At 35.0% G+C, this 17,729-nt stretch overlaps 2 protein-coding genes across 2 annotated transcripts; both read right to left on the reverse strand.

Moving 5' to 3' along the window:
• Nucleotides 1-971: 971 nt before the first annotated feature.
• LOC118043777 (uncharacterized) lies at nt 972-4,517 on the reverse strand. Its single transcript, XM_035051849.2, has 2 exons — nt 1,958-4,517; nt 972-1,509 (listed from the first exon to the last, which is right to left on the reverse strand). The coding sequence occupies exons 1-2, from the start codon at nt 4,515-4,517 to the stop codon at nt 1,202-1,204; spliced, it is 2,868 nt and encodes a 955-aa protein (XP_034907740.1). The 3' UTR covers nt 972-1,201.
• An 8,393-nt stretch (nt 4,518-12,910) lies between these two features.
• LOC118043776 (sugar carrier protein A) lies at nt 12,911-16,032 on the reverse strand. Its single transcript, XM_035051848.2, has 4 exons — nt 15,696-16,032; nt 14,577-14,896; nt 13,812-14,438; nt 12,911-13,648 (listed from the first exon to the last, which is right to left on the reverse strand). The coding sequence occupies exons 1-4, from the start codon at nt 15,838-15,840 to the stop codon at nt 13,181-13,183; spliced, it is 1,560 nt and encodes a 519-aa protein (XP_034907739.1). The 5' UTR covers nt 15,841-16,032; the 3' UTR covers nt 12,911-13,180.
• Nucleotides 16,033-17,729: the final 1,697 nt, after the last annotated feature.

The raw sequence follows: 17,729 nt of genomic DNA on the forward strand, positions 1-17,729 counted from the left end.
GAAGAGCCTCCAGTTGTTCCAGATTTTCTCCGCGAACTGGAGGCTGCAGGATGGGTCCCAATTAGAGTCGATGCGTATGAGACGAGGTGGTTGGGACCCGCCTGTGCGAAAGGAGTTGTGGAGAGGAGCGATGAGGGATTGTTGGATGCAATGGTTTTTGCTAGTAGTGGAGAAGTGGAGGGGTTATTGAAGAGTTTGAAAGAGCTTGGGTGGGAGTGGGAGATGATGAGGAGGAGGTGGCCTAATTTGGTGGTGGTAGCAAATGGGCCGGTGACCGCCGCCGGGGCTGAGAGTTTGGGAGTGAATGTTAATGTTGTGAGTGAGAGGTTTGATAGTTTTCAAGGTACTGTGGATGCTGTCAAAACCAAGTTAAGAGGTTTGGATTCTACCTGTATGTGAATTTGTCTGAATGAAATTTTTTATCATTGATTTGCAAAAATGAAAAGAAGGAGAGCTAACTTTTGGTTAAAAGACTTCGTTTACAAGAACATTTCCCTTTCTTCCTAAAAAACTGTTCATAGCCATGACAGGGGAAAAAAGAGAGAAGAAGCTCTCAATCAACTCATGTAAAAAGCCATACTTTAATGATGAGACTACTTGTTAAGCCTGTAACTGTCATTCAATGTTCTCATATGTAACTGTTACTGTAATCCATCATGCTTATTAGCTAGTTCTCTAGTTTTCTTGATAATTATCATTGGTATTTTCTTTATTTGTTTTTAAAATCTGGCTTCCACATTGACAAAGGTTTCAACTCATCTTTCACTGTTCGCTCTCTTTTGTTGAAAACTTCACTTGTCCTGCTCCTTCACCTCGTCATATTTTTCACTTTACTTACCAGCCGTCAACTTTTTGGGGAGAGCTTTTCCCTTGCTGTATGTAGCAGAAGGTTTGGAGTTGACTCAAAGAAAAAAAAAAAGAGTGATAAGGAAACGTATGGTGTTTTAATGCCAACAGTTTTACATCAAACATGGAAAAAAATAAGTACCATGTATTTAACATCTATAAGATTCCTTAAGAATACACAAACCTAAAGGCCACTATACTACAGCAAAATATTTCCAATAATGTCCGCGGGAACAAGCTAGGTATGATAATTAAATACAAACAGACACTCATATGAATTAGCTACAAGTCATATCTATCAATATATGGGGCTTTGTGAAATACTCAGTATAGTCCTTTGGTTTCAATATTTCTGTTAATTTACTTCCGACTTCACCCCTGATAGAAGTTTCAGTGCATCTTCCATGGATGGTCGATCAGATGGCCTACTTCTTATGCAGAGCAAAGCAACTTCAAAAACCAGTTTTATTTCCTCTTGCATTGCATCAGCAGAGCCAGTTTGATTCTCGCTATATATTTCTCTTAGAAGCACCTCCTTAGGCTTGCTCTGCATGCTCCCTCCTGCATATGCCAATCTGCCATTAGTCAGGATTTCCAGAACGATCTCCCCAAATTTGAATGTGTCCATGCAGAGCTCCTCTTTTATGGCACTGTTGAGTTCGCCTGTTAAGAAGTTGAACAAACATTATTCACTACTATGCTTCCAAAGAAGAGATTAGCATGAGTCAACAGATTTATATTTGTAGGAATATCCCTTTCCCTATTTCAAGACAGCAACATAAGTTTGCTAATGTTTGTTGATATGGATATCAATCACTGTAATGCTCTGTTTTTAGTCTTGCTTGTAAGGAATATTGACTAATTCCCGTGTGTACACTTGGACAGGCAACGACTTTCTTGGTTGGGCCTTTTGTGATTCTTCCATTGCTTATATAAAGTATACTACAGATTTCCAGACTTTCTTACTACTTTTGTCCATCTTAGACTTTTGATTAAAGGTGTTATTTGTCTGTTTGATGTGTATAAGTGATTTAGAAAACAGGAGTCCATAGAAAATCTTATAACATGAAACAGCATATGCTAATAGAAATCATGTTTAGTGACGTGTTACCTGTTTCTTTCATGGAAATTGTTGCAGGAGACGAGCCTTTAGTCATTTCCACAAGGTACTTGAATCCAAATTCAGCCAAATGAGGCTCCATATTTTCATCAAACAATATGTTACTCAACTTCAAATCTCCATGAGGAATTGCTGGGTAACAGTCATGGTGAAGGAAGCGCAGTCCCCTAGCAATGCCAATGACGAGTTTGTACTTGGTCATCCAATCTCTCTTCAAGCTGATTTTTTCAGCCAAGTTACCATTAGGCTGATAATCATGCAAGACATAAGCTAGTTGCTTGTTGTAGCAAAATCCTAGCAATCTAATCAAATTCTTGTGTCTTGCAACACCTAGTCGTGTCATAAATTCTGTGGCTTTCTTCATTCTCTTTGTTTCCAGTTCAATCTTTTTCACCGAAACTGTTATTCCTGTAGGCAGCACGGCTTTGCAAACTGAACTAGATTCTGCTGGCACTTCTTCCATTGATTCCGTGGAACTAAAGCTTCTCAAAACATCATTTGCTGTGAATCGGGGTAGTCCACTGAAGGAGACCATTTTCCATTGACCTTTACTTCCTCTACGGATATAGAATATCCCCAAGATTGATGCCACAATTAATACAACCAGCCCTGCACAGAGTAGCAGAACCCATATAAGCTTTCTTGTGCCCTTGCCGCCGAATATTGCGATGGAAGCAGAACATGGTTTCAGGGGTGCTCCACATAGCTTTGGATTTCCCTCATAAGCATTGCTACCCATCAATCTAAACACGTTGTTGGATGGAATGGAACCAGAGATATCATTAAAAGACACGTTTAGAAGCACTAAGCTTGAAGAAGCACCAAACTTTGCTGGTATCGGACCACTGAAGTTATTATGTGACAAGTCCAGGACACTTAAATCTGGAAGGCTTGCAAGGTCTTCTGGTATATGACCAGTAAACTTATTAAAAGCTAAATCCATCTTCCTAAGAGCTTGGCAATCAGAAACACTTCCATGGACACTTCCTGCTAGGTTGTTCGTGTGTAACTCAATAACTGAAACAGATTTGCAGGAGTGGAATGGAGGAAGATTGCCTGAGATATTACACGCTGACGCTGAGAAATTTTGGAGAAGTGGCGAAGACCATGTTTTTGCTGGGATCATACCTCCAAGCCCTGGGTTATTGGAGATATTAAAGTACCGCAGATTGGAAGCTTGAGAGATATCTGTGGGAATCCCACCGGAAAACTTGTTCCCGGAAAGGTCTACATATGTGATATCAGGAAGCTGGCTGAATTTAAGAGGTATCTCACCGGAGAAGGAATTGTCTTCGATTCGTAGACGCACAAGCGAAGAACAATTGGAGATGGATGGTGAAAGCCTGCCCGCAAAGTGATTCGAAAACAGGATCAGTTTTACTAGCCCTCCGGCACAAATATCCGGTGGAATGCTGCCGATGAAATTGTTGGTGGAAACATCCACCCATTTTAGCTTTAAGTTCCCGCCCAAGTCCCGTGGAAGTGACCCAGAGAAGAAATTGTTCCATATAAGGAAAGTTTCCAGCGAAGGAAGCTGACCAATTCCTTGTGGAACAGTGCCATTCATTTCATTGTACATGAGGCTTAGCAGCTTGAGATTCTTCAACTCTGCAAAGCTCTCAGGTATAGGCCCAGAAAGATGATTATCAGAAAGATCTAAGCTTGCAAGAGGTACAATTTTTCCAAACTCCCAGGGGACCGATCCAGTGATCTGGTTTCTAAAGAGAAATAGTGATTCAAGCTTGGTGAGATTGGAGAGTTGCTTTGGTATTGGGCCAGATAGATTGGCACTAGCTATATCAAGATACTGAAGCTCACTCATGTTACTCAATTGCCATGGGACACTTCCTTCAAATGAATTGTAGCCAATCTCCATATGGGTCACTGTCTTGAGTTGGCCTAGTTCTGGTGGTATGGTACCACCGAGGAAGTTACCTGCCAGGTGAATAAACTCAAGGCTCTTGAAAGAACCATACTCTGATGGGATTGGTCCATCAAAGTAACTCCCAGCCAGATTGAGAATTTTGAGATAGTCAAGCTGGGAAACTTCAACTGGCAACGGCCCAGAAAAGCTGTTGCTGAAGGCATCAAGTACAACCAGGTTTCGAAGACCTGAGATTCCCTCTGGAAACTGGCCAGAAAAATTGTTTCTGCTGATATCCAAGATTTTTAGATTAGTGAGGTTAAAGATTCCCACAGGAAGCTGCCCTGAGAATGAGTTGTAGCTGAAGTTGAGATCAACAAGCTCAGTGAAGACACTAAATTGCTTCCCTGATAATTCACCACCAAGATTCTTCATAGACAGGTCTAAAGCAATAACAACTGTGGAATTCTTGTTGCATCTGACACCAGACCAAGAACATGCTTGGACTTTCTCTCCTGTGTTCCCTCCGGGGGGCACTGACCAATCATCCAGACTGTTACTATCATCAATGAGCTCAGATTTTAAGCTCAAGAGAGCCTCTGAATAAGGATTAGTAGCCACAACCACAGCTACGATGAATGTGAAGGTCAAGAGAATCCTGAAGTACAAGCAATGAAAAATCTCCATTGGAACTCGAAGTGGAGGAGAAAGAAAAACAACTATTGACAACCCCAGGTAAGAGAAAAATCTGTCAGTTTAGAATAAGGCCTGTGTATGTTGTTTGTGTTTTGTTGGATGTGAGGTGCATGGGGACTAGAGAAAGAAAGCATAAAAGAAGGGAGTAACGTACAAGGATTAGCTGATATGATATGAGAATTTGCCATCGATCAAGTTTCTTTAGAGGCAAGAAGGGACCCTTAGGGTCATTGGTAATTTGGATGGTGTTGGCCACTAAGGACTGTAGCTTTTACATGTTGAAGCATCTTTTTCTTGCTTTTCACCGGAGAAAAGGAAATATGTTAAGCAGCAGTGTCTAATTTGAGACGGGGTATAAAAATTTCGGAGACATGAACCTAATCCTCCATATCCTTGCCATTTTATTTCGGAGATAAAGTGCATTGTTGTATCCCCTTTAGTTGGATGGTTATGGTGGCAGATTAGGAATAAAGTGAACCATTATTTTATAAAAAAGAATATCATAGGAATTAAGAAAGGTGAGCAGTTACTAGGCAATTATTATCACAGTTACAGTTCTGACCTAATTGTGGACTTTTGAAAGCAAAATGTGATAGCAGTACTGAAGAAAATGGCTGGATAAAAAAAAAACCAGCCAGATTTGCCTGTCCAGGGAACCAAATTAAGTTGAGAGACGGATTATCTTCTGCAGTATTCAATTAAGGGAAATACAAGCCAGTAAATCCTTGTTTTGGGATTGACCAGTCATTGAAATGATAGTATCTGGTGCACAGAAGTTACAGTCTAAAGACAAAAGTGTGGTGCTAAAAAAGCAGCTCTCTTTTTCCTTGATCTATGATTAACTAAACCTTTTGTGTCCTTGAAGGACATTAAAGGTATATCCCATATTCTGTTCTTGACATATGTGTGACCATGGCAGTTGGCAGTGAATGCTTAGTTTCTTCTTTCGTGCGTGCTCCTAATGCAATCTAATAATTAAACTTAACGTCTCCAATACGGTGCTAAAAACTTTCAAAGGAGAGTAAATCCAAAGTGAGATAGTGAAGAAAGATAGCTGTCCTCGATGCCTGACAGTAGTGCTGTGATTCTCAAGATGGATGCATAGAGATTCACAGCTTGTAATTACTTGGGTGGTTCATCTTGCATTAATTACAAGAGCATTTATTTCATCTTTTCCAAGTCTCTAGAATTACAACTGTGAAGTTGGTCATGGTCCAGAGACCTCCCAGCCCTAACACATCTTGTACAAAATGTAGGAGCTAGGTTTTCCAGCAGTAAGCATTTATAAGAAACTAGAATTGGTTGCTGCTTGACATTCTAATAGAACTTGGCACAAAGCTACCATTGTCTTTCAACCTAGGCAGTAGCTAGTGGTAGTGAAGATATCCCATTGCTCGTAAAATATCCAAAGAAAAAGAGAGTCCTAGCATTAGCAGCTAAGCGGCACTCTAGGGTTTTGTTTTGACCAGGGGACCAGCTTCTCAGGGGGGACTCTTCAATTGTCATGGACAAAAAATGCTTGTCCTTCATTAGGATTACTGAAGCCAGCTTTGGTTCTTTATAGGAAGGTTTTGGCCACGTATATGTAGATGTTCATTTATGTCATGTATGGGAAACAGTGCAAGGCTCAAAAATCTTGGTGCAGAGAGTCACAAGACATGATCACATCGCGAGAGAGTCCTGCCCCCTGAGACCCTCCACAGGGACCCCGTGATGCATAAATTCTGGCGAGGAGACGAGTACCATCGCATTGCGTGTTCTTATTACGTATCATTAATATCCCTGCCGCTTCTCTGAAGCCAGATCTGTGATAATAAGGGAAGGACGATCCTGAGGTAAGCTTGTCTCTCTGGCAAAAAACAAATCTCTTCTTTTAGTTCTTGAAGTTGTATACTCTTCTTCAATATTTCTCATCGCTGTTGAAGAGATGAAAAATAAGACACGTTTCACTGGATTTTGAATGGATAGAAGGCGTATAGCAAGAATTGAGCTCTGCCATTACGAATCTGTCACTGTAACAAGGAAATGGGATTCACTGCATATCCATCATAGCATCCAAACACTTGTTAAAGGGAAGAACAGGATCGTCCAGTGTGATAGAGGAGAGAAAATAGCAGAGAAATTCCCTCAAAGACCACCGACCATGTGGTGTTAGGGCCTATGATGCACACATCTTTTTAGGAAAAGAAACTCTCACTCGTCTGAATGCATCGGATTCCCATCATAAGCAGTCGAGGAAGGAGGGGCTCATGCTTGATTTGATGCATGAATCTAACCAAGGTTTAACAAAGACAGCCATAGATATCAATCTTTAGGGTAATTGAGCTGAGCACCAAGTAGGACACCACAAGGATACTGAAAAGACCATTTGGAACCCTGCACAACTTATTTATAACCGAAGAAACTAGGGATGCTTTTGACTTTCTGCAGGGGCTATATGCCAGGAAGAGTGAAACATCTAGCCATGCAAAACGGACAAGAAACATTATACAAGCAGAGAAGAAAACGTCAATAATTCATAAAGGACAGCATAAACATGCAAATAAAGTAAATAAAAGTGATTGAAGAAAAGGGCTCTTCAACAAAACATGAAATCTACTTTGACAAATTATGGATAGAAGTGGCTACTGGTAAAGTGATTGACGGCTGGGGAGGTTTTGAAGTATGCCCTCCATTTTGATTTGAAGGAAGAATTGAGGGATTCAACACAAGCCAAACCCATCCCCGATGAAGTAGCAGATCCTTGATGCAATGAACACCGCCAGCTGCAGAGAAAATAACCAGTCCATCCTTGGATTTGAAAACAGAAATGGCTAAAATATAGACAATAACATCGAGCCGAGCCTTGCTTGGAGCCTAGCAACAGCACAGCAAGAACCATGACTGGCAAATAGTTTAGATTTCCAAAACTGTATTTTAACAGATAAGAGAGTTGAATTTGGATACAAGATTGTATCTTGAGACCTGTAAACAAGTTCTCAGTCACTGGTTTCTGATCCCACAATTGAATTGAGTGAATCCAGCAACATGCTGAGCATTAACTCAAGTTCAATCCTCCTTGCAGATCATAACAACCAAACTGATGGGGGGATCTGTCACACCTGATTCTTCTTCAACCAAGATTTTATTATAATGATTTTATAATAAACATATTTTTTAATATAATGATTTTATTTGTTTTATGCATGTGTGTGTCTATATGTATTAAATGGTATATTTAATACCGGGAAAAACTTTATGTATAAATTCACAATTTTAAATATTAAATATTAAATATTAAATATAAAAAGGTAAAAACAACGTGAAAGATCCAAAATTAATTACAAAGTATCCCTTATAAATCTATAATTGAATTAAAATTTGATTAAAGCGATGTTTGGTGAATAATAAAAAAAAATTACAAGGTTAAACCAAAATGTTAGGGCGTGTTTGTCAAATACGTTTTAAGGATCCCAAAACTCTTTTTTTAATAGATTTTTGTTTTACCAAATACTCTCTTAAGCTTTAAAGGCTCGACCCAACTACATGAACTAGGCTTTCCAGCTTGACCCAAAACCTAAAAACATGACCCGTGCTAAAAAAAGAAAAATCAAAGATCAAATAACTATTTTCAATTGAATTTTCTCAAGAACATAACAGCAATCCAAAAATCAAATCAAAGTTACAGACCTTACATCGAATCATAGGCTTGAAGAGATGAAATATGAAAGATTAATGCATAATAATGTGTTAAATGGTAAAAATAAGCTGTAAATTCCATGACTCATATTTAGAAGTCCTAAACCTAAACCCAAATATTTAAAAATTATTAATAATTAATTGATCCAAAATAAACCTTTGATGGACAAATTAATAACAAAGAATGATATCATATAGGTTTGGGTTTTGATTGAATCACGCAAGATAAATAACAATGTCATTTTATAAGAAATAAAAAAAATACAACATAAGAACATTTAAACCATAAAAAAAAACCTAGAAAAATGATTAAAACCCTAGAACAACAACCTAACAACTCTAGATCAACTTATCATGACTAGTTAAAACCATCAAGAACTCAAAAAACAATATAACAATCAAACCCTATTATCCATAAAATTTCAGAAAATATATTTATTTATAATTTATTTTGATTTATTTTAATGAGGTTATTATAATCTCATGACCCGAATAATGGATTTGACAGGTTAATCCAGGTTGATCCAGTATGTTGTCATCTTAATATTTTAAAATAATATCGTCTTGAATTTTGTTTTAATCAAAATATATTTTTACTGATCATTAAGATTGTCTTTGGACCTATCAAGTTAATCGGATCATATTGGGTCAACTTTTACATAATTTAATTTATCTTTACTATAAAAAATATTAGTAATGCTTACACACACACACACACACAAACTTTTTTAAAAATAATTGATCTAAATCGCAACATAGCGCATGTCAATGATCTAGTCATTAGTTATCGCGATGATCACCTGCCTGGATCGAGATTTTCCGGTGGTGTGGAAAAAACAACGAATTCTTATTCTTTATGATTTAAAAAGTTCGAAGTTGCTAACTAGTAATTTGATCATTAGAAACCTTAACTGATTTTTAGAGTCTAAATAAGAGGACTAGTTGTGTATAAGGAGGACAATATAATCTCTAGTATATTCTACTTGAGTTAAGCTGCATTGTTTATTTTTCTGATTATTACTAATACACAGTCTATTGTGTTTGTCTAATCATTAATTTATTTTTAAGTTAAAGTAGGGTTCATCCCAATAGGACAAACCATAGCTTTACGGGTTAATCCTAGTCATTCCAGAGCCAAAATATATTTTAAAATTGGGAATACATCTTATGTATATGTTTCATAATGCTTGATATTAAAAATAAACAATTTTTTTTTTTTTGTGTTTATGAAATTTAAGCTAAATCCCTTATGACTTTAATAAACTTTTATTAAATCCATGATGCATATAAAATATAAAAGATATTTTTTTGATTTTGTTGTTATGCTAAATCATGCAATATTTTTATATATATATTTTTTTTTTTTTATTAAAAATGCAAACATGATTTTTTTGGAAAAACTTGGCCATGTGCAATTTAAAACACAAATATATATTTTTTGAAAGAAGAATGTTTGTTTTTATATATATATACACTAGTTTATTTAATAGCGAAAAAACATCTTATATATAAGTTCACAATCCCAAAAATTAAATATAAAATAATAGAAAAGATGTGGAAGACCAAAAATCAATTACAAAATGTCCCTTGAAAATCTGTAATTAAATTAAAATTTTACTAAGGTAGTGTTGGAAAAAAGGGAAAAAAAATACAAGACTGAAACAAAAAAATTTTTAAGGCTTATTTGCCAAACACATCACAAAAACTCTTTTTTTTTTTTTAGTGAAATTTTGTTTTGCTAAACACTCTTTTATGCCTTAAAGGGCTCTACCTAGTAACATGAAATCAACTTCCCAACCTGGCTCAAAGCCTAAAAACACAACTCGCACTCTAAAAAGAAAAATCAAAGATCAAATGATTATTTTCAGTTGAATTTTCTTAAGAACACGACAATAATCCATAAATTAAATTGAAGTTACAATCTCAATTGCATCAAATCATAGGCAAAAATAGATGAAAAATGAAAGATTACAATATAATAATGCATCAAATGGTAAAAATAAGTTGTAAATTGCATGAATTATAAGTGACAATTTTAAACCTAAACCTAGATATTAAAAGGTCATTAAGGATCAATTGATCCAAAACAGATCTTTAATGGACAAATTAATGACATAGAATAATATCTTATAGGTTCAAGCCTCGATCATAGCAAACAAGACAAACAACAATGTGAGTTTGTAAAAAATCAAAAAAAAAACCTTAAGAACTTTTAAACCATAAACCCAGAAAATGCTCAAACCCAGAGAAATGATTAAAACCCAAAAAAAAAGAAGATCTAAACCTAGCAACTCTAGCTCAAATATGTTTGTCATGACTTCTAAAACCATCAGGAACTAAACAAACAAAAAAAAAAAAAGAAACAATCTAACAGTTAAACCACATTCTCCATATAATTTTAAAATACCACATTAGCACTCATAAAGTATCAAACTATTCATCCAAATCCATTTTGAACCTATAACAAAGTATACTACTTCAAAACATAATTTTCTTAAACACACACACACACACAACCAATAAAATTTCTAAACTAACAACTAATCACTGCAAACAAACAATAAAAATTTAAATAATAATTTAATAGGGATTAAAGTAGAGGTGTTCTCATTGAGCTACACCTTATCATGAAAAGCAAGTGTTTACCTTCTATTAACAATGCTACCCTCTTTTTTGGAATTTCTTCTCTCTTTCTTGTTTCTAACTCTTATTCAATCCTTGGTTCGTTTGCACCTCTCCTTTTCTCCTCTCTTCTTTAAACTTTTGCACATTATTTTTCTAATGTTTCTCTCTCAAACACCTCTGGTATTTCTCTTTTAATTATCTCTAGAATTCCCCCTTATTTTTTCCTTTTGCAGCTATGGAGAGACATTTTTTTTTATAAGCTAAGATAAAACTAGGAGGTTACAGAATCATTGTTGTTTTTATTTAAAAAAAAAAAATATAGGTGGTTATAGGAGACTCTCCTTCTCTGTCTTTTATAACCATACCCCGAAGGTTATGATATATAGCTTCCTTTTAAATTGAATCCTAGCAAGACAAAGCATCATCAAAGCTAGATGAATGATTTTCTTCTTCAGTCAAGACTGACTAAGTAGGGTACTTTGGTGAATTCATTATGGAATCTGGGATATAAACATACCACTGATAGACCTAAACAATGTAGAGGATGTATATCTACTATTAGGAACAAACCATACTTCATTCGGAGCTCCAGAACTACACATTCATTTATTGAAAGATTTGTACCTGATTAGTTTAAATTTGTCAATGCAGGGGAGGTTGAATAGGAGCAAGATGTTTTTGAATTCACAAGTCAAATAAGGTATAAACATTTGATGAAGATGACTGATCTTTGTAAAGAAAGTTTTTCTCATTCATTTGGTGCCAATTATAGCCCTGAGGTGGTTGGAGACGTCGCATTTATTTATCTAAACGTGGCTTCTTGATCAACATTTTCAAGTGAAAAAAAATAATGACTAAACGACGTGTCACTTGGTCTATTCATTAAACTCTAAATGACACGTCGTGTGCTTTAAACCCTAAAAATTAGGGTTTTGAAAATTTCCAATCTAGTCCTTGTACTTTTAATTTTAGCGTATGCATCCTTAATTACCCTAGAAAACTTTTCAACCCTTATAATTGCATCACTGGAAATATTTTTTTGGAATCCTTTAATTCACTTGCCTCTTACAAATTAGTCCTTGATTTCTAAATTTTGCAATTTTGGCCCTCAATTAACCATTAAGCTTTTAATTTGTCTCGATTTGACCCATGTTTTAATCAATTTCAATCCCTAAATGCATGTGTCTTTTGCACCTTGGTTCTTGGCTCTGGGTTTTTTCAATTAAGTCACTAATTGGCCTCCAAACTGTATTTTTTAGCAATTAAACCTCCAATTAAGCTCATTAAAAGTTTAATTAAGCCCTTGAACGTAATTAATTCTTTAAATTTTGGCTACATTGACTCTTAAACTTAATTTTATTTCAATTAAGTCCTTAATTAAATCAATTAAACCCATAAAAAATTTAACTAAGATAACTTATTGGTTCCTAGAGCCTAGCCCATCCATGGTCAGATTGCATTGCTTGCTTTAGTGCCATCTAACAAATGAGAATGAAGTATAACTTAGCTTCCAATAAACAAAAAAGTGGGTGAATGGCCAAAGCAACCAAAAACAAGAATTTGAGAGAAGATATGTAAAAACATGCCCCAAAAGCATTAACAGTGTACATTAATCATGTTTATTATGTAAACTCTGATCATTTAACATGATTTTTAAGATTTATGTATAGAATATGACTTGCGTCATACGAAGTAACATGCAAAATAGTCATCTAATATAAATTTATAAACACCAACTCATATGTACATGCAAGAACACATTCTCGAGTTTTAAATCACAGAGAAAAGATCTCAAATTCATGTATAGAACATGAGTTTGTTATTGCAGGATTAAATCATGAGTTTCAGGTTTCCAAGAGCTCCTGGAATTAAATTTCAAGTGAAGGAGTTAATGCTTAAAGAATCTCTTTCTTGCAGTGGATGGTCTCCCCACATGCAAGATCCAAAAGCTGCTGGAATTACAATACAAGTCCCTGACCTCTTGCATCCTCTGACTTCACTTGAAATCATGATTACTGAGCACAGTGTTTCATTTTCTTCCTCCCTTGAGCCATTAAGTTAAAATACCACTGGAGATGATATGCAATGGATGAAGCCCCTCAACTTTTATAGATTTGAAAACACAGAGAAATGGAAAGCTGCAAGAAGGGAAAGCTTCAGTAAAACACAGGGATCAATTCATTGCTTGAACAGGCTAAACCAAATACTCAAGATCATGTGGCTGACAGCTATGGCTCCTTTTCGTTTGTCATTTGCATGCTTATTTATAACTTAGGCAGGCCTTATCCTTTTCCTCTCTTTTCCCTGATATCCATAACAGTGGATATGGGCATGAGCTGACACACTCAGAATCAAATTGAATTAGGCCCGACACCCTTCCCTTCCTCGTATTGAGTGTCATCATTTGGATTCCCAGGCACTATCTTCTTCCAAAACCAATGCTTTCTCCATAGGAATATCATCTCTTCGATAGGAACTCCCTTAGTTTCAGGGAGGAAGAAGTAAACGAAAACAGTCATGACAAGAATCCAGCCAGCAAAGAAGAGGAAGATTCCGAACTTGAATGCACAGAGGAGGGATAGGAAAACCTGAGCTATTACAAAAGTAAGTAAAAGATTTACAGCTACTGTAATGCTCTGTCCAGCTGATCGGGTTTCCAGTGGAAATATCTCGCTAGGAATGGTCCAGCCAAGCCCACCCCATGACCATCCAAAGGCTACAACAAACAAGCAAATCACAATGACAACCAACACCGAGAAGACTTTAGATAGTTTCTGGTTGTCCCCGAACTTCACCCCCAAGATTATAGAAACAATTACCTGTTACAGAAGTTAAATAGTAATGGTTATTTGAAGCCATAGGTAATGAAGGTTCTACTCTCTAATCTCTAGGCTATAAGTTTCATACATCTAATTGAACCAACAGATTCTTACCTCATGGATTATTTCATCTAACGCACATGAAAGAGTAATGAACGTTTACCTGGCATGTTATCATTTGTATTCCACCACTGATAAGTAAGAACCTCCGGCCCAGTCTATCGACTGTTGCGATGGCAATAAAGGTAGAGGCACAAAGAGCTGCTCCAGTCACGGCTGAGGAGTAGAGGGAAGCATTGCGCCCAAATCCCATACTTTGGAACAGCACTGGAGCATAGAAGAGAATAGAATTTATTCCTGTCAGAATCTGAAATGCTGGTAGCAGGATTGCCATAACCAACTGAGGCCTGTTCCTTTTTATAAGGATGTTTCTGAATGGATGCTTGATTGAGTTAGCCAACTCACTTGCATCAACCATGTCGTCAAATTCTGCATCAACATTTTTGGTTCCTCTGATTTTCTCTAGGACTTTTCTTCCTTTATCTCGCATTCCCCGTTCGATTAAACTATTAGGTGTCTCCGACAGACATATCCCTCCCACAGTCATCAATATAGCTGGAAATGCTGCTAGGCCTAGAGAGAGTCTCCATCCCCATGGCTTAAGCTTTTGTGTTCCATAATTAACCATGTTTGCCGTAAAGACTCCACTGGTAGTTGCTAACTGAAACATCATGTTTAGTGCTCCTCTGAGATGAGTTGGTGCCATCTCTGATAAGTATAGTGGAACAGCCTGGAAAAAAAAAAAACTATGTATTATTACTGGAACACGTCCGCTCTCTTTTGATCACCACGTTTTCAATTCATTTCCATAACTTACAAGGAAGAATGTGCTTTGTTAAAGGAAATAGCTTGAAGCAGAATGAAGCACCTGATTTCCAAATCCAATGCCGACACCAAGCATGATCCGACCCGTGAGAAGCATTGCCAGGTTGATGGATGTGGCATTTAAGATTGCTCCAACAAGAAAGCTGGAACCACCACAGATTATACTTGTTCGACGTCCATAAATTCTTGTGATAGGACTTGCAACCAGAGATGAAACCAAACCAGCAAGGTAGAGAGAAGAGGTAAAGGCTGATAGCCCTTGGTCATTGTACTTGCAGTAGTTGTTTTCATGAGCAAGCTGCTTCTTTTCATATACACCATGGAAAAATTTCTTAAGAAATTCATCCATTGATGTCACTCCTCCTGTTAATCATTGAAGTCGGTATACGAAAAACTCAGTTTTGAAGCAGAATCCGAAAGGTTATAGAACTCCAACATTTTCAAGATTTTGTTCTTTCCTTTATAACATTTCTTAGTTTCTCTTTTCGTCTCCGAGATTAATGCCAACTAATCTCTAATCATCGTGATCCTTAATTTTATCATAAGAAGACAACCTTGAAAAATCAAATTGCAGCATGAATTAACATGACATCTTCAAGGAAGCATTGAAAATTATAAAATCAGATAATGAACATTCAAGGAGATCTCATCTAGTATACTTGTTATCATCGATGTTCAATGGAGTCTTTTTTGGCATCCAAGATGGGTTCTAAATGCTGGTTGTGTCAAGATTATCTATTTCTAGTAGGAAACAATAACTTGAATAGCCGCAATCAAGATCTATTTTTCAAGAGAAGAGCCTAAAAAAAACTATCCCTGCAGTCTGTCAACGATTAATTTCAATTTCTATTACAAAACTTGCATTTCTTTGTCCAGAAATTGAATAATCATTTATTTATTTTAATCTCTCACAATCATTATAATCTCAGAAATGTGCAAGGAGACCGAAAACCCTTCTGGTTTTATTCATCATCCAGAAAACTTTCACTTTCTATTTCATCATTGCCTTTGACACATGACAACCACCTAACTTTCATCCTTTCCAAAATCTAAAGAATATTCCAGTCAGAATATTCTCTTTCAACAAACTTCACCACAAAAACAGTATCAATTCATCAATCTCCATCAAGTTTTGACAAAAAAAAAAAAGGGGAAAAAGTACCTGAAATCCCAATATCATAGCCAAAGAGAGCGCCACCGACAGCAGCAATAACACATGCAATGATTACAGAACAGGTGACTCTCCCTTGATACTGCTCTGCCCTCTCCTTGGCCACACCGGCCGGCCCAATAGACCCTCCTGCCATCTTCAAATCTCAAGTACCAGAATCAACAGAGAGACACAGACCCTTTTCTTGTTTTTCCAGAGACAATTCAACAAAAGGAGAAACACTCTTCTATTATCTCAACTCTGATCATGTGTGGTTTGAAAACTATATAATGAGCTTGGCAGAAAACATAGGTTTATCCATACGTTTGCACAGACAAGATGGTAATAATGATAAAGACATGATGGAAGTTTGTTTGTTTCCTCAGGAGATTGTTTCGGTGCAACAGAGTTTTCAGTTTCACAACTAATAATTAGCGGTCAGAATTTATTTTTGCATTTTAAAAACATCTTTTTAATCTGAAAGTATTTTATTTTTTTTATTTTAAATAAATTATATATATATATATAGATTATTTTTAATATACTAAAAAAAAAAATAAAATATTATTTTGATATATTTTCAAGTAAAAAATACTTTAAAAAGCAATATTACTGTAATTCAACACAAATTCTTATTATAAAAGCATTTCTATTTTTTTGTTATTTTTTTTTTGATAAAGGCATTTCTATTCTTTTCAAAGGATTGGCCATTCATAGCCAACATATATTATTTAATGCTATTTATTTCTTCTCCTAGAAAAATGAAAAGTCAATTTGGTAGTTGCACATATGCTATCCGAATTTAATATTATGGGTTTGTTACAAAATCAATGCCTATATTAGAAAATTTCATGGGTTATGCATAGAATTTAAATATAATAATTTGAATAAATCCATTGGTTTTGCCATTTTATCCATCCAACTTAATACATATTTATTATATAGGCATCATTTATTTATAATACATAATCCATATGTTATGGATAAATTATTAAAGATATTTTATTTGTGACGTCGTATGGTATTGTAATACAATTGATTTTCAAACTTGTAAATGTATTAAAAATAATTTTTTATTTATTTATTTTCGATAGTAACACATCAAAACAACTTAAAAATCTAAAAAAAATAATTTAAAGTAAAAAAAATAAAAAAATATTTTTGAAATGTAAAAAAGAAAGGATTTATAAATAATAAACTAATGGACCTAACTTGGAGTTATATTAATAATTATATATTAATTTGGGGTTTGCTGACATTGTGTGGTCTTCTTTTTGTTTGTATGCAAAAAATATAGATAGATAAGTGCTATATTTGAGGGTTGTTATTGATTTTAATAGTGATTAGAAGCAAAGTAATGATTGTTTTTTTTTTTTTAGTATTTTTATTTTAAAAAATATAATTTTTTATTTTTCAAAAATTATTTTTATTAACAGTATATCAAAATAATTTAAAAACATTAAAAAAATAATTTTAAATAAAAAGAATTTAAAAAAAATCACATAACATGATTTTAACAGCAAAAATAAATATTCACTTTATAGTTTATAGCATGCACTTTGGTTGTTTTCCTTCCCACTTGGAGTGCAAATCTTTAATGAGTTTTGTCAGCCAGCCAGTGTTTCTTTTTTTGTATTTCATTTTTAAATTTATGTGAGGGGTAATAATAATTGTTTTTAAAAATTTTTTTATTTGAAAATATATTAAAATATATTTTTTATTTTAAAAAATTATTTTTTAGTACCAACATATATTTAAAAATATATATATAATAGTTTAAAATAAAAAAATCAAAATCTTTAGAAAACTCCGGTTAAGAAACACCCCTGAAAATTCCTCCCGCCAAAATGCAAGTTGGAACTCGGCCAATAAAACCAAGTCTCAATGGGTATAATAACCACTTTACTTGAGACAGAAATTAAGAGCATTTATTATTATTATTATTATTATTTTCATGTTATTAAAGACAAAAACTTCGTCAGTGATCCAATTCTGTCTGCACGACACGCGTTATTAAGAGTATAGTTATTATAATATTTTAAAATA

Source organism: Populus alba, chromosome 6 (genome assembly GCF_005239225.2).
Source record: "Populus alba chromosome 6, ASM523922v2, whole genome shotgun sequence".
NCBI classification, from domain to species: Eukaryota; Viridiplantae; Streptophyta; class Magnoliopsida; order Malpighiales; family Salicaceae; genus Populus; species Populus alba.

Excerpts from the sequence above, each read along its gene's own strand:
- LOC118043776 (XM_035051848.2), bottom strand. The coding sequence starts at position 15,840 with ATGGCAGGAGGGTCTATTGGGCCGGCCGGTGTGGCCAAGGAGAGGGCA. Across the intron at positions 14,897-15,695 it reads CTATGATATTGGGATTTCAG|GAGGAGTGACATCAATGGAT; the intron begins GTACTTTTTCCC and ends AATGATTAACAG. Across the intron at positions 14,439-14,576 it reads GCATTGGATTTGGAAATCAG|GCTGTTCCACTATACTTATC; the intron begins GTGCTTCATTCT and ends TTTTTTTTCCAG.
- LOC118043777 (XM_035051849.2), bottom strand. The coding sequence starts at position 4,517 with ATGGAGATTTTTCATTGCTTGTACTTCAGGATTCTCTTGACCTTCACA. Across the intron at positions 1,510-1,957 it reads AATTTCCATGAAAGAAACAG|GCGAACTCAACAGTGCCATA; the intron begins GTAACACGTCAC and ends ACTTCTTAACAG.